The sequence below is a fragment of the Moschus berezovskii genome, chromosome X (assembly GCF_049115385.1).
Source record: "Moschus berezovskii isolate FMDL1 chromosome X, NW_MosBer_1.0, whole genome shotgun sequence".
NCBI classification, from domain to species: Eukaryota; Metazoa; Chordata; class Mammalia; order Artiodactyla; family Moschidae; genus Moschus; species Moschus berezovskii.
The window spans coordinates 19,029,757-19,053,731 of NC_142488.1; the positions used below are offsets into that span (position 1 = coordinate 19,029,757).

At 42.1% G+C, this 23,975-nt stretch overlaps 1 protein-coding gene across 3 annotated transcripts in view; it reads right to left on the reverse strand.

The window, feature by feature from the left end:
- Positions 1-23,975, reverse strand: part of SH3KBP1 (SH3 domain containing kinase binding protein 1) — a 342,133-nt gene that overhangs the window by 156,665 nt on the left and 161,493 nt on the right. For all 3 annotated transcript variants that reach the window (XM_055438217.2, XM_055438216.2, XM_055438219.2), the window contains 2 exons: positions 18,129-18,232; positions 6,092-6,221 (listed from right to left, as the gene is read on the reverse strand). In XM_055438217.2, the coding sequence (XP_055294192.1) occupies positions 6,092-6,221; positions 18,129-18,232 (234 nt within the window). The remainder of the gene's footprint in view (positions 1-6,091; positions 6,222-18,128; positions 18,233-23,975) is intronic.

Sequence of the window (23,975 nt, forward strand, 5' to 3'; positions counted from 1 at the left end):
GACCAAGTCTGAGAATCAATGAGGTAGACATGGCACTTCTGTCTCTGAATGGCCAAGCATTTCTGTCAAGTTCCCCCATCCACTGGCAGCAAGATGACTGGAAGTGGAGCCTGGGCTGGGGGTGAGTGAGGACACACACATTCCATCTAAAGAACAAAAGAGATGGGCCACGGAAAGGCCATGAATATGAGTGCTATTTATTTTATGAGGTGGGGGGGATACTCTACTATTAAATATTAGTATTTGAAGGCAGAAAACTCTGTAAAGGGGAAGGATTTTTCAATTTCAACACAAAATCATATGCTTACACTAGCATCTAATTTTGCCTGAAACTCTATTTCATCAATTTGCTAATTGCTCCTTCCTGCCACCAGAACATCATATACAAAACAAATATCATTTAATATTAAAAAGAAAAAAGTATACAAATACCAAAGCATGGTGGATACCAGCCTGGCTTTAGTTTTTATAGGCATGGGGCACTAAGTAATCCATTTCTCACAGCTAATGAAATAAAATATTTCTATATCATGGGAGTGGTTTGGCCTAAGTTTTAAAAGGCCACCGTCTTTGTCTTCACTTGACAAGTCACTACAGTATCTGAACTTATAATTCAAAAATAAGGAATTAGAAAAATAAGAAAGACAATTAAAACTCAAATATCATGGCTATTAAGGATTATAGAAAGAAAATGCAAACTTTCTCCCTCTAAAAACTGTGGGAAAAAGCTTAAAATGTTTCTGTAGCTAAACAATGTTTTCTTTGAAAAGAAAAACAGGAATGTTTTTTAGTTTTACAATTATTTCATACTCTAAGAAATTAAATAATATCAAAAAGATGTTAGAAATAGGAAAGTCACATATCTTAAATGTGAAGCAAACAGAGTATGCATGAAATTGAAATTGGACAATAGTCATATCTGGATTTCTTTGCCTCTACATCCAAATAAATCTTATAGATCAAGATATTTTCTGATTATAATTTAATACCATAATATAAATATAATTCATAATCAGTTCTATTTCACATCATTTAGTCAATACTTGCATATGCAAAATTGTCACTGAAAAGGTAATTAATTCATCATAATCTGTGATAATTAGATGAAACAAGTTAAACTGTACTCAGATTTGAAATTTGTTACATGCTCTGTGAAAGGGTAAACTATAGGCTGTAAGAGAGGCAAAACTACAGTGTTCGCAAAGTACAGGCAGGAAGGCTCACCTATAATAGTGGCCTCAGAAGCCAGGACACACCCAAGACTCCATCTCCCTGGGCTTTAGTGTTCATACTGACATCAGGTTAGATCTCTCAATTCCTTTCCATCCCTGACATAAGACCTTGCCCACAAAAGTACTGCAAACCCTTGAACGTTTCGTTTTTTAAAAATGTAATTTAAATTTAATTTTTTAATCTATTTTAAAAATCAATTTTTTTCACTGTTAATCTCTTACACAGGAGCCCATTTCATTCTTCAAAAAAAAAAAAAAAAACAACTCCCTGTTTGGTACCATTTTGCAAGCCCTCATGAGAGAAGAGATCTGGGTGATAATCATCAGTGGCTAATATTCAAAAAGAAAAAGAACCAGACGTTATGAGATTCCAAATACACTGTCTACCACCACCTATGAAGCAGCTTTTTACCCCTACCCCCCAAAATCTCTCAAATCTGAATCTAATCAAGGCCCTAGATCTAATTACCAGTTTATAGGACAACAAAATAAAGGACGCAACAGAGATGAAATCAGCAAAAGGCAGGCTCTGGGGAACTAATGGACAAAGGACCCCACTTTCTTCAACAAAAAGGTGACATGGACGAAGAACCTAGAGATCCAGAGACTTGAGACATACCAACCAATCACATTTAATGTACTTTCTTTGGGTGCAGATTCAAACAAACAAACTGTGTTAAATAATAGAAGAGTATTAGGAGAAAGTGAATACTGACCATATAGGTAATTATTTTGAGGAATTACAACTATGATTATTTCTATTAGGAGTGATAACAGTATTTAAGATATCCTTTTATTGACACACATTGAAATTTTTATGGATGAAATTATATATCTGGGGTTTGCTTCAAAATAATATGAGGAAGGATTGTGGAGTGGTATAATTGCAATAAGCTGTCCACAGCCTGCTAACTGCTGGAGTTGGGTAATAGGTATGCAAGGATTCTTCATACTATTCTCTCAATTTGTGTATGTTAGAAAATTTCTATAATAAAGAGTTGATAAAAATCTTTTTGAAAAGGCACCTTTAAGGTTTCATAAATTCTACTAAAGGTAAAGATGCCTTCAAATTAAATACACAGCAGAAAGTTTCTGCTACTACCTGACGATTAATTTTCTTATTCAAGATAAAATGTTTAAGTCACCATATCAACCAATACAATTGCTGCAACTCTTTCCTTGATAAATTATATTACCCTGGATAAAGATCGAAAGTTTACAGATTTTCATAACTAACTACCATATACAAAAATACATCAGGGCAGGACTTCTCCACTGGTCCAGCGGTTAAGACTCCCTGCTTTCACTGCAAGGAGCACAGGTTCAATCTCTGGTCAGGGAAGTTCTGTGTGCCATGTGGAGTGGCCAAAAAAAAAAACATCAGGGTTGAAGAAAAGCAAGTTCAAGCAATTTGCATCTGTCATTCGAAGCTAAAAATGCCTCCTCAGAGTCGGAAAGGATTCAGCAAGCATTTACTGAACACCTTCCATGTGTCAAGCTGTCTTGGCACACTTCCTTATAAATACAATGCAATGTTTCTTCAATTGCACTCATCCATTGGTTGACAAAACTCAACTGAGTAACTATCCCTAAAAACATTCTAGAAGTTGAAATGTGAAGAGTACAAATATCCAATGAGTTTCTGCACATACAGGTGTGTGTATATGCATAACAGAGAGACGTATAAGGATACATGAACACAAAGTCTTCTTTGTATATACCAGCATTCAGGTTTTACCTGTCTTATATATATATATATATATATACTTTAAAAAAAAAACCTCTCCTAATGTCTACTAGCATTTTAATTGAGAAGATTTTTATATGACGTCACTAGGGTCCCTAAAAATTACCAAAATGGTATAAAACATTATGAGTTTGACTTTCCCCCAGAACCATGTATTAATTATGCAATCTCTGTGAAAACTAACTGGTCTAACAAAGACCTTTATTAACTACAGCTCAGCTCATACCAGAGTAAAAAGCTAGATATCTTTTGTGCATTAACTCCATTTGTCTTTCTCAGTTCTATGATAAAAGTAAATATGCGTGTATTACAGCTATACAAGATATCGTTCCTGGGGGAAACTGTACAAAGGGTTCATGGGACCTCCCTGTACAGTGGGGTCAATTTTTGGGAAACTGTCTATGACCCTACAATTATTTCAAAACAAAATGGTGTTTCTTTTGTGAAGTAAAGTACCCTGAAACTAACTCCATTCCCTGGAGATAGACAATAAGCAGATTCACTCTAAAACCAAAGTTTCCATGTAGACAAATCCTACCAGTATACATAATCTCTGCATGTGATCTGATCTAATGATATGTATTTTACCATCTCATTGTAAAGAGCTACTGATCAGCCTGTCAGAACACTGAGAGATGGTATTTCCCTCTTTCAGGGGATGATCTCAGTTTAGCAAGCCCTAGGGACACGATAATCACATCTGCTTTCCTCTGAAGCCCTTCATGACCACCATCGTCCCTACATCCCTCTGGGCCTGGGCTCTCTGCCTGTGTGTCTCACTGTTCCTCACACACCGGCGAGCTGAGCGCCTGCACTACTTTTCTCAACTGCCGCTGGTTTGTGCACCCTCTTTCCTCAATGTGAGCTGACTGAAGACAGGGACCCTGACTGATTTGTCTCTGTATGTCTTCAGTGCCTTGTACAGCATCTTAGTAGCAACAGGGGCTAAATAAAAGTTGAATGAAGAATGGAAGATAAGAAAGAAGGATGGATGGATGGATATGGACAGCCAGAGAGATGGAGAGAAAGGCCCTTTTCTTAACTACACATACAGGAAGATTACAAAAATCTTGCATTTCTTTCACAAGCATCCATCCCTGTTAGGAAACCAGGCCTCTCTGGAGGCCTCAAACCCCCTCACCAGGGACAGATCCTATGAAAACTAAACATGGCTGCTGGAATTATCAGGCTGTCCTAGGCCTGAAATGGCAGACTTCTAACTGATTGAGAGCACTGAGGACAGCAGTCTGAGAGAAACAGCCCTTCTGAGCGTGTGATGAAAGGCTAAGAAATGAGGGAAACCATTCCACTCCATCTCCTAACTTCCTGCCTCATAAATTCCAGCACCACGTGCTTTGAGCTGAGGAGTGAAGCAAGGTCAAATATCCACATTACTGACTTGGAGGAAGAGGAGATGGTTTATTGCAACAGTTCCAAGAACACAGGAGGCATTACTTCTCTGAGCTCCAGCTCTGGAAGCACACCTGACATGGCAGGACACCAAGAGGGCAAGGTTCTCCCAAAGATGCGGTCCAATACCTCTCCAGATCTCCTTTTCTGCATCAGTAGAGGAATCTCAAGGTAATTTCCAAATGTAGAGAGAATGCCTCAGTGAGCACAGTACCAACTGCTGTGTAAACAGCCTCAACATACTAACAGGCTATGTCCCAAGAGTTAATCATGATTAACAATGAAGGTGACCATTTATAGAGGGTCTTCTGTTGGTGAGGTGGTTTGTATACATTCTTGCCATTGGAACTCATAACACACTTACCCATAGGAATAATGGTATGATGACCCGATTTGTTCCTCCCTCCAAGAAAGCCCATTTAATGCACAATATCCCTGAGATATAGTATTGTTATTACAGGACCCAATCACCACACTAATCCAGTGTCTGAAAGGAGAAGCACAGCACTGAGAATTCTTGTGTGCAATTTGGAAGTCATAGCAAATGCCACTCTCATGGGGTCAAGGACACTTCCTGCTGTCCTAAGTTAGCAGAGAATTTCCTTATCCCAAACCAGAGAACGTAGGACTCTCAAGATGCTTCCTTTGCCCCCAAATCAGCTCCTCTCTTTCCTACTATAGATCCTAGGATGGAATGAGGTTCAGGGGTAGGGGCCCCAGACTTTGGACGCCACTGAGCCGATCAATCAATGCCACTGAAACACCAAGTGAAGGAGGTGGCCCTAGCATGACTCCAGAAATGGCTTTACCTCCACACTGGGGATGTGCCCAGTCATGCCACTGGTTGAATAAAAAGAGACACAACTAAGTGGGAAATACCACTCAAGTCAGACTTTTCCAAATTGAAAAGAAAGCAATTTAAGAATTATTTTGACAGGACTGAGCTGTCCTCTTCTTGTTAGGAAGGAACGTCTGCAGTCCCCACCAGTGCCAAAGCGCAGTGACACAGTCGCGCCTCTACAACATTCACACGCACGACTGCAGCTCGAGACGGCACAAGAGGTACACAGACGCTCACATAAGGAAGCTGGGTTAGCAACTGGGAGAACAAAGCTTCCTGGGCCTGACCTTTTGCTCCATGAGCTGGAAAGGGCAGCAGAGAAGCTGGAGGGAGGAGAGCTTCAGGCCCTGGAGAGAAAAAGACCTGGAGTTCGTTCTCACCATCGCAGTAGGACACGCATGCTCACCTGACGTGGGGCTGGACCCTCAGCTGGCTTGGCCCACATGTGTCCTGAACATCATCCTTCTCCCCACCAATGATGCTGTGTGTGTGTGTATCATTTTCTCTAAGTTCCTCAAGAGATGCTGTGAAATGTCAACAATCTCATTTGATTCATCTTAAAAATAATTATCAACTTGAAGTGAGTGACACCTAAGTATACAGAGGTATGGCAAGCTGGGCCATCCATGGGGGAGTGGGAAGGTCGACAGTCACCTATAAGACATTAATAGTGTGTGTCTGTGCATGTCACACACTTACAGTGATACACCTACTAAATCATGGTGGGTCAAGGCAGCAGAGCCAGGAAAATACTGGCTTCTGTCACAGTTGCTTACCACAGGCCATGGAACAGAGGGGAGGCTAGAGCGGCACCCGTGGGTGCCCCTACCCCCCTCCTGTGTGGTGGGAGGACTTCCTTACTTGACTTGGAGAGCTGATCATCCTGGGAAATGCCGAGGTCATCCGACTCCCCTGACAGCTCCTTGATGAAGTTGGAAGGAAACATTCCAGTCTTTCCATTGAGAACACCTTCCCACCATCCTTCTTCTACCTGCACACATGTGAACAGAAGAACAGAGGCAGGACTCAGGTTAGACGTGGCATTTCCCAGTTTCCTGTCCCATCTGTACAGGGCCAAGTGCAAAGCCCATGCAGGGAGAGCTGCGGGACCCAAAGCTTCCAAGGGAACAGGGAATGAGACCGCAGACCTCACAGAGCCTCATAATTCGGGCACAGGAAGGGGGTTTAACCTAGGGACCATAAACGCAAGTGGAAAAGAATTAACACTTCATTCACTAACCTCCAACTGAAATTTGCCATTTCCTTTGATTAGGAATATAGGTAACATATCAGACTAAGAGAAGAACCTGTGATTTGACACCAATCAAATAATATTTTCATATCGCATCATAGATACTGTGGGTATTTCAAGATATCGTTTGCACTCATCACTACTTTGAAGTGGTAGTAGTTATTACAGCTGCCGGGAGACCTTGTTATTTAATGTATTAATAAGAAATTATAACAAACAGGCACACATAGATTAATATACCAAATGGCTCCCTTTGTAATCTTATGTGCTTTATGTGTGTGCATGCTCAGTCATATCTGACTCTTTGTGACCCCATAGACTGTAGCCCACCAGGCTCCTCTGTCCATGGGATTCCCCAGGCAAGAGTACTGGAGTGGGTTGCCATGCCTCCTCCAGGGGATCTTCCTGACTCAGGGATCAAACTCGCATCTCTTACATCTCCTGTGTTGGCAGGCGGATTCTTTACCACTGTGCCATATGCGTTTTATATTATGCATATATTGTTAGTATTTAAAAACTGAGAATGGCTTTCCCAAATTACCAAACCTAACCAGACAGCCTAACAAAAACTGCTTAAGAATCTATGGAATAAGAACTTGATCAGAAGGTAGAAGGACCCTCTGCAGGTTTCTGGAAGGTTTCAGATTACCCTGAGATGAACTAATATGGGATGAACGGAGGTAGGGAGGGCAGTCAGACTGCAGTGATCTGGGTGGGAAATGAAGGCTGGATCTGGGGAGGGGCGACAATTAACAAGGCATGGACAGATTTGAGGATCTATGAGGGATCCGCTGGTCTGCAGCAACCACCTAGCTGAGCTGAGTGAGAGAAGGGTTAAAAAAAAATCATCCTAAGATTCTGCGATGCAGCCACTAATAGAAGAATAGAAGTGAGAATTGTGAACTGGCTTCTTGGAGGAAAATAACAGAGCATTTTGAGAACTAGGAAGTATTCAGTTACCAGTAATGGTGTGGTATACTAGAAAGAGATCTAGAAACTTTGAAAAAAAAAAATTAACCATGTGCACGTATTACCTACTCAAATCAACAAATATAATTTAAAAGCTTAAATAATTAAAACAGAAAAGAAAATTAAGAGTTAAAAGCCCAGTTCAAATCATATTCTGAAACTTAGCAGTTGTGTGACCATTCAGATTTCCTACTGACTGAACCCTGACTTTCCTATCTGTACAATGGCATGATGGGTACACTTGATGTGTTAGAAATAGATGTATTATGATTCTACACTAGGGGCTAGGGACACAGGACTGTGCAGGACATGTTCTTTTTTTTCCCCTCAAGAAGGTGACAATCAATCAAGGTAGAAAGGGCATCTGGTTTAAAGATGGCAGAAGGTAGGAGCGACCAAAGCCTAGCAAACCTAGCAAATGCAAGGTAAAGAGATAACAAAACACCATGACCTAGCACAAACCAAATGTGTTACACAAAGCTGAGCTCATCGAGATCCGGGATGCTAAAGGAAGACTCGGCGAAAAAAAGGAATCAAAGTTAAGGTTGGCCTTAAAGAGTAGAAGTTTCAGGTATAAGTAGGGGAAGGTAAGTGCGAGATATTCAGGGGGACGCTGACGGAGCCTCAGGATGGAGACAACCAGAATGGCATTTAGAGCATGTGTTAGGGAACTCCTGGGATATCTAGACTCACAGAGTAGACACTGCATCTGCATGATCACAGAATCTTCAGGAAAGAATCCAGACAATAGCACTTATTCATGACTGTCCCTATTCAGTACCAAATCACAGCGTTTAACAGCATTTCCGCTGAACTCATTCATGTTTCTATGTCAACTCTACTGATACGTATTATTCTTTCAAGGAGCTTTTTATAGGATTAGAATGGTTAGGAAGCTTTGCCATAACCCTGAATATATACAGTTGCACAATTTGTAGCATGGGGTCCTTTGTGTTTGTCCTGAATAAGGAACCATAAAATGACCTTTTTTCTCCCAGAAATTGCAGGGCAGGAGGGAGAGACCAAGGGCATGGACGGCAAATGAGCAGCTCCTGTCGCCATCCCCAACAGCGCAGGGCAGATGGGCCAATTCTGTTTGATTCACTTTGACAGTATCTAAAATGCTCCCGTTTCAGTAATAACCGGCTCCAGCTCGAGATCCCTGAAGGAAGTGCTCCTGATGTGTGGGCTCAGCAGGCTGCCTGCTGGGAAAACAGGGGTGTCTTCACCTCACCACACCCCCATATGCCTGCAGCCCTGTCACAGCACAGTCTGAAAGGAGTGGCCAAAAGGGAACTGGCAGACGCCTATCATTAGCCTTGCAGCGCACAGAGGAGCAGACAATCAAACCACTGCTCAACACCCGGGGGGGTACACTTCCCATTACAGGCGCCATGGAGGGCGTGTCTGTACCCAGCAGCAGAGAGAGCTGCTCAGCGCTATTTCCTCCTACAGACTACTGCTCTGGTTGCGAGATTCAGGCTGGAGATAGGAGACAAATGATCCCCACCCTCACATGATCCCTCTTTAGCGATATTCCAGTTCAACTTCCTACAGCAAGATGAGGACACTGAAGCCCATGAGGATTACAGTCATTCATGAATGGTCGGATAGATAAATGAATGGATGGCAGGGAAATCAACCAGGAGAAATCCTCCATGGAGGCCTATGAAGCCCTGATTCCTCCACAAAAGGAATTTTCTCTTCTGTGGGGAGCAAAATGGACCAGGAGACCCTGACTATATTGCCCGCTGTTCTTAATTAGGTAACACCACACTCAGGTCTGTGTGCCCCTCCCAATTTCGCCAATATTTCAGTTCAGTTCAGTCGCTCAGTCATGTCTGACTCTCCGCAACCCCATGAATCACATAATAAGCACCTATTTTGCATTGCCATAGGACCTCGGGACAGATTCATCAGTGAACAAAACAAAGATTCCATCCTTGAGAATCTTCTACAACAAGAGTGGAACATGCAGAGTCTGCACACCACCTGCTTAGAAATCAGGTTGCTTATGCTTATGTTTCTATATTTAAAGAGAGAAAGAAATACATCCGTTTGTAATAAAGTGAGGATTATGGATATTACCAAGGGCTTATGATTTCTTTCCCAAAGAAAGTATTCAAGTGGGACAGACACCAACCTTCTCTGCACCAACACACATGTATCAGCAGGCTTCTGTAGGCCTGGGCTTCTCGGCTGAGAACAAACCCCTTGTACCTCCAAGACCAACCCTGCCAGCTCTGGAGCCCATGGCTGTGTCCCAGAGCTGGGAGCAGGGCAGCTTTACATGGCAGTGTTTGAGAAAGAAAGATGCAGTAAAACCACTTAGACCATTGTGTCTGTGGGCCCTGCAGTTCATAAGTTTTCACAGTCATCAGCATCTAAGTGTGTTCAAGGCCCATGGAAGTAGTTTTCAGCTCTTAGCCCTGTTCCAAGTTGCAGAAGAGGTTGGGAGAATTATACCTCTATCTCCAGCTCCCCAACTCGTACAAACATCAGCAACATTTTCAAGGCACTGAAGGGGATGTCTGGGAATACAGAGGTGACCCGTTACTCAGAACACAGGTGCACCGATTTTACTGCATGTTGCTTCACTGTGCCTCACAGATACTGCACTTTTTGCCTGCCTCAAGCAAGTCTATCGACACCATTTTCCCAATGGTATTTGCTCACTTTGTGTCTCTGTGTGACATTTTGGTAATTTTTGAATATTTTAAACTTTTTCAGTAGTATCATATTTGTTATACTGATCTCTGGTGATCTTTGATGTTACTACTATGACCCAAAATCTCACATGATGGTGAGCATGTTTTTTTTTTAGCAATTTAGACATCATACTAATGCATACTTAATAGACTATAGGATAGTATAAACATAACTTTCATATGTACTGCAAGTTGAAAAATTGCTGTAACTCACATTACTGCAATATTTGCTTTATTGCAGCGGTCTAGAACCCAACCTACAATGTCTCTGAGATATGCCTGTAGTTCCTACATCACTGTTGAAGTTTTCCCTCTCAATTGTACCAAGGAGGGGAACAACAGATTCACCAAGTCTAAAATCTACTTCAGGGTATAAGCAGCAAGACAGGAAAGGTCCATTTAAGGGTCGCTATAGCTTTTCACGGGAGAAGGCAATGGCACCCCACTCCAGTACTCTTGCCTAGAAAATCCCATGGATGGAGGAGTCTGGTAGGCTGCAGTCCGTGGGGTCGCTAAGGGTCGGACACGACTGAGCGACTTCACTTTCACTTTTCACTTTCACACATTGGAGAAGGAAATGGCAACCCACTCCAGTGTTCTTGCCTGGAGAATCTCAGGGACGGGGGAGCCTGGTAGGCTTCCGTCTATGGGGTCACACAGAGTCGGACACGACTGAAGTGACTTAGCAGCAGCAGCAGCAGCAGCATAGCTTTTCACATCCAGTTGCCCTTTGTTACCCAAACCTCAGTCAGAAGTGCACCAGAGGGGACTTTCCCGGTAGTCTAGTGGACAGACTCTGTGCTTCCAATGTACGAGGCCCAGGTCAGGGAACTAGATCCCACATGCCACAGCTAAGAGTTTGCATGCTGCAACTAAGATCCTGTATGCCACAATGAAGACTGAAGATCCCAGTGTCTCAACTAAGACGTGGTACAGCCAAATAAATATTTTTAAAAAGCCCACTGGAGAGGCGAGTGTGACGAATAAGGGAAGTATGGAGGAGGGCGAGGCTCACAGACAAATGGGTACTTGTGTTTCATTGTTTCAAGAGCTGTTTTGCCATTCTTTCCAGAAAGAAACATGGACAAGTCAAGCTCTAAGAAAAGGCCCACATCTCAAGATCACTCAAATTTTCGTCAAAACTTATTCATACTTGGTAGGTTCTATGTTTCTGGGAATGTATCCATTTCTTCTAGCTTGGCCAATGTGTTGGCATATACTTGCTCATAGCAGTCTCTTCAATTCAGTTCAGTTGCTCAGTCGTGTCCGACTCTTTGCGACCCCATGAATCGCAGCACGCCAGGTTTCCCTGTCCAGTGCCAACTCCCGGAGTTCACCCAAACTCAGGTGCATCTTATGATCATCTATATTTCTGTTGTATTAGTTGTAACTTCTCTTTCACCTCTGATTTATTTATTGGAGTTCTTTTTTTCTGGGTGAGTCTAGCTAAAGAGCTATGTGTTTTATCTTTCCAAAAAACCAGGTCTGGGCTCCACTGATCTTCTCTATTGTCTTTTTAGACTCTACTTCATTTATTTCTGGTGATCTTTGTTATTTCTTTTCTTCTACTAACTCTGGAAATAGCTTATGCTTTTTCTTGTTCCTTGAAGGCATTATGCTAAGTGAAATAAGAGAAAGAATGTACAGCACAGTGAATATAATTAATAACACTGTATTGTGTTTTTGAAAATTGCTAGGAGAGTAGATCTGAAATGTTTTCATCACAAGAAACATACTGTAATTATGTGTAGTAATGGATGTTAACCAAACTCACTGGAGAGACCACTTTGCAATATATCCACACATCAAATCATTCTGCTGTACACCTAACATTAATAGAGGTATATGGCAATCATGTCTCAATGTTAAAAATTTATTCAGAAATAATTAAATGAGAATTTCAGTAACAGTCATTTCTCCTACCTATGAGAGGTAGGGGGAAATACTTTAGAAAAATTTTTAAGCTAGAAAAGCATCAAGATACTTTTCTAAAAGTTTTTAAATTGAGATATAATTCATTTAAATGTACAGATCTTAATGGTACAAGTCAAACAGTTGTGATAAATGCATGTATACACCCATGTAACCTATACTTCTATTAACATACAGAGCATTTCTATTGCTCCAAAAAATTTCTTTGTGCTCTTTCCTAGTCAATCTACGTCCAAGCAAACACTAATCTGACTTCTATCACCTATGATTGGTTTTGCCTTTTCTAAGAACTTTATGTAAAAGTGCTAAGACATGGTTTTACCTTTTGAATACTGCTGAAAAAAATACAAATTGTTTCTGGAAAATATTTTTTCTATTTGTGGAATTGGTGGGAAAAAATATTTTTGAGGGAACCACTTTCTGAAGCCATAAATATCTACATTATTTTCTATTTTCATTGCTTTAAATAACCATATTTGTTGATCTGCGGACATGAAAAGCTGGTTGTGTCAACTATAAACAAATGTTATCTATGTTCTAAATGCCCAAGTCAATATTTTCCCCAAATTGCTACATGTCTTTCTCTGATTACCTCTCCAGGCAGGACCATACTGAGAGGAAGTTGATTTTTATCCCCTCCCCTTATTCTTCTGAGAACAAGCCTATTCCATCCACATGAGAGGGGTCCCTCAAAAGAAAAACCTATAGGGTAATGACTTAAGAAAATATATATGATACATATTTAAGACTTAAGCAAATGCTGTCCAATGAGAGAGAGCAATATATCCACAATTTTCCTGACAGTGGCAAGGGTTTCTGGTATGGCTCTTACAGACATCCTACAGCAATGCTTGAAAGTCCTATCCTTCAAAACAGCTACATATCAGATCCTGTTAACAGCTGAGCAACTTCAGTCAAGTTACTTTACCTCTCTGAGCCTCAGTTTCCTCAGCAACAAAATCCAAATACTGATCACACCTTCCAGACAGTGATTTCTGTGATGACCAAATGAAATATCATGTATGAAGGTACTAGCACAGTGCCCTGGCATGTGGTAAATACCCTATAAACATCAGCTTCCCCATTCCATCCCACTGCCCTTCTCGGTAAGTGTAGAATGAAGGGTGGGGAACCTCTTGCCGGGGGAGCAGGGGCAAGTCTGCCTCCTACTTTTGTAAATAAAGCTTTATTAGAACACACACACATAGCCTGGCTACAGGCTAGGCTATAGGCTAGTCTAGACTGCATTGACCAGTCCGCCCCACTCCAGACAGAAATGCCACAACTGTATACTTAAAAATGCCTACCAGGGATTTAGCTTGCTAGCTTTCCTTCTGGAAAGTGAAGTCCCATTAACTTCACAAGAACTTTTGTCCTCCCTGCAGACCACTGACTGCTCCCCAGCCAGGAGGCAGAAGCACTTTCCTGAGTGACCTTCACTTTGCCAGCCCCACTCATCCCTGGACCGCCCCACACTCTCCATTTCTCCTGTGGCCATGCTGCAGAGACCCATGTAGGCTGAGCTGGTAACTTCGGCCAGAAGTGCTGTTCCCCTCACCAAGGGTCAGGGCCATGTCCACCCAGACCTGCTTCAGTTCACTGCTCTTCCTGCCAGCACACAATATGGTTAAAGAGTACAAAGTACGTAGGTTTAAAGACAAAAGGCTAGTGGTGAGAAGGAATATGATCATAATTTGAAGGTTTAAAAACATGGTGCCAAATTAGGTATAGAAAAGACAACTAAATGTTTGGGAGGTGAGGGAGTGTGGAATTTTAGAAGAATTATTAACCCTCATTGCTTCCCTTAAGTTGTCCTCAATCCACTTCAAGGAAAACAGTGGTGGGACTTCCCTGGTGGTCCAATATTTAAGACTCCGTGCTTCCAATGCAAGGGGCCCAGGTTCGATCCTTGGTTGGGGAACTAGGATCCTATATGCTACGTAGTGTAGCACTCCTACTTCCAAAAAGTTTAAAGAAACCAGTGGGAATAGTAGAGGATGCATTATGGATGCAGAGAGGGTGGAGCTCAAACCAACAAACACATAGTTTAGGAAAACGCCCTGGCCCTAAGAGGCAGATGAATATACATTTTTATATTTTTAAGCTAAGATTACATGTTAAGATATACGTATATCATTTTTTAGGATTCTCTACCTGCTTCAACTGTTCTCAAGAACTGGTCCATATATTCAAAATCCTCCTAGGAATTGTCTCTTGGGGACAGGGGGGGAGTAGGGGCATGTGTGTGTATAGCTTTGTAACACTGTAGAACTAACCTATGAATCAATTTATCAATAAAAATATAATCTATATGCATATACACAATACGTTACCTTTCTCTTGACAGATTGATACTATAGTATTGAAAAGCTGTTACTATGGTCTTATCACAACCTGCTCCTGTGATTTAAGGGATTTTGTTTATTTTGAATTTTCGTTTTGTTTTTAGTCTTCAGTAGCATTAGAGTGTAGCAACCTACTGGCATTTATATAACATCTGTTATAAGAGGAAAGGACAGACTTTATATGATACAGGGATAATGAGAATCTGCAATATTAGAATAAACGTCAAAAGTAGGGAAATTAACTTTTGGTGATATAATTTTAAAATATGGATTAAAACGTTTATGCTTTGTTTTACAGAAATAGCAGAGGCTACCCAGTTAGTTTTCCTTTTCCTACTTGAGTCAAGCCCAGGACGAAGCCTAGCACTGAACGGGCATGGATGGTAAAGAGACTGGGTCCACAGAGGGTGGTGAAACTCTTCTTCCAGGAAAGGAGAACATCAGCCCTGCAATCATTCCTCTCCCTTAGTGACCCTCACTTGGTTCCCCTGGAGTCAACAGACAGATGAGAATCAGCAATAATTCCAGAAATTTACTAAGAACTTTTATCTTGATTTGTATTTCTTACAGTATTATTACAACATTAAAGCAAAAACCATCTTCTATGGCAGAACTACTTTCAATTCTGGGGCCCTTTCTGTCTTCAATCACATGCATTGAGATAGACTTAAGACAATTATATTCAGCTGTTCCTAGTGAATGTAATTTTGTGACTGATCTATTCATTTATTTTGAAAAAAAACTTTTCATACTTCCATGTATTCATTTACTTATTCCGCAAGCATTTATTAAAATATGTGTTAGGTTTCAGGCACTATTCCATGTACTATGAATATAAAGATAGATAAAAACCAGATCCCAGCTGTTGAAAAGCTCTCAGGTTAGTGGAATATAACAGATAATTACAACACACAGCATTGTAATAAATATAAAGGCTTCTGTAATTTACCATCTTAAAGGCTTCACAATCTTCTAGCTGGATAATATACTTTAATTCACACAACTATTCCCTTTCTTGATGTTTTTTTCATTATCATAAGCATTGCTGCAATTAACATATTTAACATATTTATTTCTGTAACCATTTTCCATGAATAAATTTCTAGGAGTAAGATTACTGAGTCAAAGGGTATTAATTCAGATTTTTATAGCTCTTGATGCCACTTGCTAAATAGCATCAAACAAGGATCATAAAGATATACAAAGTCGCCAGTTCTTCTAATCACTGCCAAGTCTCACCACTAAATATTTTTTAGGATTTTCAAAAGGAGGTACCCAATCAAATTGTCTTAATTTGATTATTTAATTAGTAGCAGGTTAGAACACTTTCTCATGGTTCAGATTTTTATTTCCACTTGTGGGATGTGTGTTTATAGCAGATCTATCCTTTATCATTGTTATAATAGCTTCCTAATATATTTTCATATGCTACACATATAAAAATTTTTCAAATTTTTTCCTGTTTATTGTCCTCTTTGTTTAGCTAAACTTACTTGAAATCATACCAAAATTTTAACTCTTTTTTTTATTATTATTATTATTGGTCACAACTGTTTATATTTTTCCCCTGGAATTTCTTCCCTGGTTTCAGTCTTAAGAACTGTGCCCTTCTACCATTGACACAAATGTTCTACTCTACTGTCCATTAATTTTGCACTCATTCAGCTTTCAACAAATGTCTCCAATGTGTTGTGCTTGGCACCAGGAATGAAACATGATGAACGATATACTAATTCAAATGATCCAAAACTAGGAAACTGGCAAAAAGCGGGTTACTACATGTCCTCCCACACTGGGAACCACATTGATTGATTCTCTAGGGACAAGTATCTTTGCTTGACACACTGTTTACTTTTTATGAGGAGAGTTTACAACTGTGTTAGTGCAGATGCTAACTGCTAGAAGACCAAGAACAAAGTGAATGAGTCTTGTCAGATAACCATGAAAATAACCTTTGACCAGAAGAGAGAGAGAGAGATTCATTCCCCTAGGAAAGGTGACCTCAGAGGTTCATCTCACTGTCCTGTAGGATGCGACGTTAGTTTCACATCTAACTTAGCAATCTTACTTAAGCTTTTTTCTCTTTCAATCATTTATAAACACTTTGCTCTTTCACCATTCTCTTTGAGTCAGCCTTACCATCTTGCAGATGCCCTCATTAATGAGTTAAATAAAGCTTTGATGCATGTTCCCTTTATGTTTATATAAGAGTCCAGAAATCTGTCTGCTGACATCACCTCTGCCACTCCCACCCACGTCATACTTTACTTAACCTCCTTGACTTCTGGTTTCCTAGTTTGTTTGTTTGCTTTTTATAAATCATGGGTTTCTGTAACGTCAAATGGTATGCAGGAAATTAAAGTAATTGGAAAACTATCAATATACACAAATACATATGTTGAATCAGGATGAATGATAAGATTCTAAGTGCAAAGCCCAGGATGCTCCCGGCCTGAGGGAGTGGAGCCCCAAAATCCCAAGCCAGGGTCTGGTGGGACACCTCACCAGCAGGCCTGGCTGCAGGCAGCTGGGACCACGTAAGGACAAGGTAATGTAGGGCAGTGAGAGAACAAAGGTCTCCAGCCAGGTGGATCTAGCTTCAACCCTCAGCCCTGCCTCTTCTAGGGTCTCTCAAGCCTCTTTTTTTAATCTACAAAACTAAAGTGGTTATTTTCCAGATGCTGATTGCAGCCATGAAATTAAAAGACGCTTACTCCTTGGAAGGAAAGTTATGACCAGCCTAGATGGCATATTAAAAAGCAGAGACATTACTTTGCCAACCAAGGTCCATCTAGTCAAGGCTATAGTTTTTCCCGTGGTCATGTATGGATGTGAGAGTTGGACTGTGAAGAAAGCTGATCACTGAAGAATTGATGCTTTTGAACTGTGGTGCTGGAGAAGACTCTTGAGAGTCCCTTGGACTGCAAGGAGATCCAACCAGTCCATTCTAAAGGAGATCCATCCTGGGTGTTCATTGGAAGGACTGATGCTAAAGCTGAAACTGCAATACTTTGGCCACCTCATGCAACGAGTTGACTCACTGGAAAAGACTCTGATGCTGGGAGGGATTGGGGGTGGGAGGAGACGGGGACGACAGAGAATGAGATGGCTGGATGGCATCACCCACTCGATGGACGTGAGTTTGAGTGAACTCCGGGAGTTGGTGATGGACAGGGAGGCCTGGCGTGCTGTGGTTCATGGGGTCGCTAAGAGTCGGACACGACTGAGCTACTGAGCTGAACTGAACTGAAAGTGGTTATGAAGAGTCAATGGACCAATGTGTAAAGAACCTTGTCATGCCCATCACATACGAGGTCTTCTATCAATGTCACTTGTTTCCTTCCCTCTGAATCCACAATGCTCCCCATGACGAATACCGAATCCATCCTTTAAGGTGGACACGGTCACTCTGGATACCAAGAGTCTATGAGTACTTGAAGCAGAGGAGGAAAGCTATGGTACTGGGTTGGCGTTAGCTAGCATGCAGTGAAGAAGACCAGTTTTCAATGGTCCACATCTGCCCTCAGCGGGCTGGGAGGCGCACCTATCTAGAGGAATCTCTTCTGGAAGACTCAACCGGATGATGTCCCTGGTCTCTTGAGTACTAACATCCCCCACAGCAAGGCCAACTAGCCACAGGTGGGCTCTGGCAGTCTGTGAGAGGCCCTGCACCCCCCGCCTGGCAAACGTACCTCTCCCACCACCTCTATGATGTCACCGACTTTCAGCTCGAGCTCGTCATCATTCTGCGGCAGGTAGCTGAATGCCACCTGGCACCGACGCCTCCGTCGCTCGCCTGCATGGGAAAAGGAAAATATTCAGATCCAGCTCTGGTCTCAAAAATCGATTTTAAAGAGAGGCATCCTAGGCATGCAGGCAAATTAAGCTGACTTGTCTCAAATATGCTCTCTGGGACATGGCTAGAGGCATGGCAGCTCTGGTCTCTGAGAGAGAGGCAGGAGAAAGCAGAGCAATGCTTCTTGGTCTTTGAAAAGCTGCTGGGTCAGAAAGGCATGGATATGAGAAACCGATCTGGTGGTGCAGAAGGCAAAAGCCCACCCCTGAAGCGCTGGAGCACAGTGTTGCCTTAAACGGTTTTCCATGGACAGGGCTTTGTATTTGCTGCTGGTGACTTTTAATGAAAGCTGATGTGATACAGTGAAGGGAAAAGAATGGTCTGCTTCTAATGCTAGCGAGGCAGAGGAAATTCTTCCCAAATGTGCAAAGGAAAAGATAAAGTATTCTGGCCTTTCTTTCACTAATCATCACCCTTTTAACATGCTGGAACTCAGGCTGATAAGCAAAGGCTGATTAGATTTCAGCCTACTCTTGGTACCATTTCAAATCCCACAGGGGATCAGCAAATCCACTTCGGACCTCTTCTCTCTGTCCCAGGGGATCCATTGGCAGGCTCCCTGGCTGCTTACACAGAACCAATCCAGGAACATCAAGAGAAAAGCCAGGGCCACACTTTGCTTGACTGAAGGACATCTCACTCCCCCAGTGTGGCCCCACTGGGAAGCCCTGGTTCAAAGCTGTTCAAGGACGGATGCAACTATCCACGCCAGGCATGCACTGTGGGCAGAGAGAGCATGCGCAGGGTGTGTGCGATGGGGCTCAGGGGCAGAGACAGACAGCAGAGGAGGCCCAGGCTGCAAAGAAGTGGATGGGAGAGGGGAACTGAGACCGGCGCTGCTCAGAATCTTATTGCTCGAGGCTGACCACCTCACCTCATTCCTTCCTGCAGCACATGGCCTCGAACGCCACAGGGATCAACGACTTCAAGGCCACACATTTAGAAGTGCTTACATTATGTTTGGATACTGCTTACAGGGACTCCTTTCCTAACCTTTCCTGAAACAGCCAGTTCCCACAGGAGTGACCACTGGCCGCACTGAGACCCCCATGCAGTGTGATGTCATACAGAGAGGAGGCCTTCGCTACATCTGATGTGCTGATTGATATTTATCCCAAGTCAGTGGCCTAGTTTTCTCTGTTCCATTTTTTTTCTGCCCGAACCTCACTAAGGAAGAACAGAGCTGAACAAAGGGAAGAGGGCAGAAGTTGAGAACCAGCATGTCACGTAACCACGACTTTGGTGATGACGCGAAAACACTCTACCCCCTTGTGAGAAACCACAAGCTGCCTGGTCTCCGTAAGAACCAACACACGGCTCTCAAGCTGGTTCCCAGGTGCTAAGTAAACTGTCTGTGGACAGAGGAGGGGAGCCCCCAGCTCTCCTAGGAACAGTGGGCTCACCCAAATGGCTCTTCCCAGGCGGGAAGTCCAGAAGAGTCGTCTTGAGGACAAAGAACTCCACTGCTGTGACTCCCTTGATGGAGCAGTAGTTAAGAATCTGCCTGCCAATGCAGGGCACACAGGTTCGATCCCTGGTCTGGGAAGATCCCACATGCTGCAGAGCAACTAAGCTCATACACCACAACTACTGAGCCTGTGCTCTAGAGCCTGGGAGCCACAATTACTGAGCCCCATGCTACTAGAGCCCATGCTCCACAACAGGAGAACCCACCACAATGAGAAGCCCATGCACCACAACTAGAGAGTAACTCCTGCTCACCGCAACTAGCAAAAAGCCCATGCAGCAACAAAGAGCCAGCATAGCCAGAAATAAATAGAATTTAAAAATTTAAAAAAGAACTCCACTGCTTTCCCTGGTTTCCAACACAAAGGAAGGCTAATCAAGTTCTCCGTAATACAGGATACAGATTTTCATTCGAGCCACGAGTCCAGATGACCAAGTGATGATGGCATCATCTCTTACTCCCTGTGCCTCTGCTGCCCTCATCTACACCTCGTAAGATGAGGTTCTATAAATCTTTAAGAGCTATATTTGTTACATGTTATGTTCAAAACAAACTCTGCAGATACAAAACTGAGCAAGAAACAAGTAAATATGACAAATGTCTGACAACTGACACTCATAACCACAGAGGTCACCTAAGCTCTGACCAAAGTGACTTTAAAATAACATCTGAAGACCTATTGCTAGCTGAAGTCATACACCTTAGTTTTATGACTGTAAATTCGTATCTTCACAGAATCCTTTGTAAAAAGTAGCATCTAACCCAATACTACATAAATGATGAAGGAGAGACAAGATTACCCAGCAATCAGGACCTAGAACAGAACAGTATTTCTCTAGAACCAAATCTTTCCATTGGACATCTGTAGAGCCCTGCCTGGAATCAGAAAGAAAAGCACACTAACTAATCTCTCTCTGCCAGGCTACTCAATATTTCTTAAAAGCTTCTAAGGTTATTCAACTGGTGGCACAAAGACCTATAAAGCACACTGCCAACATACAAGACCAAGAAAAGTGGGCCTGAAACAACGACCCCCTCTAACACTGGGATTGTTGGTGATCTTTTCTAAAGCACCTCTGACGCCCATCACCCTAACTCACCCTACCAATCACAGCAGTGAAAAAGAAAAGAGCCAGAATGAGCAACCACCTTGGAAAAGCAGCAGCTGGGGCTCAGTGACTCACCCAAGGTCACCAAGCTAGCAAGTGGCAGTGTCTCCTTGCCCTGAGTTCAGAGCTCCCGCTCCAATGCTGGATGAACCAATTCAGGTCATATCTCGGCCCAAGTTCTCTGCAATGTGTACTTAACTGCTTCCCACAACATTGCATAGCACAGCCTGAGGGCTTCTCCACAGCTTTCTCATTACAGATAACTCCTCAACTCCTGCACGGCTGCTTTCCATTCCTCAACTTCTGCAAATTACTGTTTCAATCTTGTTCGCCAGTTCCACCCAACCTAAAACTCAGCTCGGGGGGAATATTTGACATTCGGAGGCACTGTATCTCAGTGGCTTCTGTCCATATCAAATTAAAGGAAATTTAAGAATGTCATTTGCCATGTTTCCTTTCCCTGGCATTTCACTCATGTTTACTAGTTGGTCTTGACCTTCCTCAAAGAGGTATGCAGACAACAATGTCATCTCCTTGTAATAGCTAGTAGAAACTGGAGGGAAAAAAATGTATGACTTGCCCAAGGCTGTTGGTTTGGAGTCCTTTCCCTACCACCTCCACACTCACAGCCTGGTCCACAGGCCAAGTTTTAATACACTTCTACTGCATGTGTGTTTTTTAACTCTTTATACATAATTGAAAGAAGTAATAAATACAAGTTTTATAAACATATAAGCAAAGGTACGGGGGCACATGGCTTACTAAAAAATTATGACTAAGGCAGACTTCACAAGTCATACTTGACATGTCTCTACTTTACTGCCATATTATATGATGGCCACAAAATCCAAATGCATGAACATGCACTCATTTAGAGGAACACAGGCAAACACAGGTAGCAACGCAGGTAACCTCAACTCCCTCATTAGACCTCATAACCACCTTCCATTAATGACCAGCTTTGCTTAATAAAATAGTAACAGCTAACGTTTATTGAGCACTTACTGTGTGCCAGAGACTACTAAGCAATTCATTTGCATTAGCCCATTTAATCCTCTCAATGAACCTTGAGGGTACATCCTGAACCTTCTCTTTTATAGACAAGGAGACCAAGGAGGCACACAGAGACCATTTTACCAGAGGTCTCACAGCTAGAAAGTGCTAGAAGGGCATGGGATTTTGAGTCAGGATATGCAACTCCAGAGATTGCCTCCCCTGTCTGACTGTTCTTAAGAAGAATTCCCGTCCATGAGTCTTGAGATTGCAGAAAGGACTCACTGGACTAACATGGTACATGGTTAAGATGTGAAACCAGGAAGTGACAAACCATGAATCAGGAGCATTTCCTTACAGCTGCTGAGAACTGGGGCCCATATTTTAATGAAATAAAACTGGTTAGATGGGGAGGAAATGTCATATATTCACATTCTCTAAAAATGAAATAGCAGAAACTACAAAAGGTGCCAAGACCAAGTGTCAGAAACAGCACACACATGTATATTTTAGGGCTTTCCGGGGTCTTATGACATGTGAAAACTTTACTAGGTCAGTTCATTCAATGACTACAAAAATATAACAACAAATAGTGCAGTGGTTGAAAAACGCCTTTGGGTCAACTGAAAACTTTCAATACTCATACAGTCTATTTTTTTATATGCCACATCCTCCTTGACAGAACAAGAGTATAACTACAAGGGTTTAAATCACTTGATATTTTCAAGAAACTCACTAACTTAATCAAGGGAATCCTCACCACATGCCTAGAGAATGCAGCGGTATCCTGACACTGTTTTACAAAAGAGAAAACATTTATAAAATCAAAGAGAAACATCATAAGAAGCCCCTAATTCTTAGGGTCACTTCTGGCATTTTCTCCAGATAAGGCCTGGGGTCTGCCTGTGTCAAAACTTTGGCATGCAGGGCAGACCAATAGAACTGTACTCTCTGAGGTTGAGTCCAGGGGCTTGCATTTAAACCTGACTCTGCAAGTGACACTGCCCACAAAAATCTAAACCTCAACAATGCATCACAGCCACCAATTACAGGTGACCAAAGGAAAATACCTTGTGGGACCAAACACTCTCCCTTTGGAGGATGCTAACCAGTAGTTCCCAATCTTGGCTGTCCCCTGAAATCGCCTGTTTCATAGCTTCAAGTTTTATGAAATTTCCTATAACTTCCTAAACAACAGCCCCTAAGGAACTAGGTCTCTAGAGAAAAAAGACTTCTTCCAGGGCTTCCAGGGCTGGAGCAAAGAAAATACAAAGTAAGACTGGAATATGTGGCTATGACAAAATGAATGAAGCACTCTAAGCCTTGACAGGTAATTTCAAAAGGACACAAGGATAAGGTTGATGGGGCTTCTACTGGCCAAATATGGGACAATGACACCATGTACTGAAGAATTCATTCAGTTCAAAAAAACTCATGAGCACATCATGATACATTCACTAGGTACCTAGGTTCATAGCTAGATAGATGGGTAAGATTAGACATGGGCCATGATGGCAAAGGATGGGCCATGAGGGCAAAGCTCTCCTTTACAAAAGAATGTCAACTAATATATGTAGAAATGACAGGAACTGACAATCACTATCTTATAACCATCACGGCAACAACTGATTCTGACAATAATCAGTGGTCTCTAAAACCATGGTGAAATCCTGTTGGGGATTAGGAGGATATCTAGAGAATCTCAAAGTATCTCCCCCAAGATTCATTGATTACAAAAGGAAATAGTCCCACAGTATGGAGGAACCTGGAAGACAAAGTCTCAAAGTCCCTGTCATCAGTGATGGGACTAACTGACATCAGGTGCTGCCTCCTTATGTGATATGCTAACAAGGGCTTAAGATTATCTACAGAATGCTCACACCTAAAATGTTTAGATGAAATCTGACAGTGAAGAAACATGTAAATCCAAATCCTGTAAATCCAAAATGAGGGACAGTTGACAAAAGTGACCTGGTTTTATTTTTTAAAAATCTTTTCAAGTTCAATATCACATAATGGGGAGACAGTGTCAGACTTTATTTTTCTGGGCTCCAAAATCACTGCAGATGGTGACTGCAGCCATGAAATTAAAAGACACTTACTCCTTGGAAGG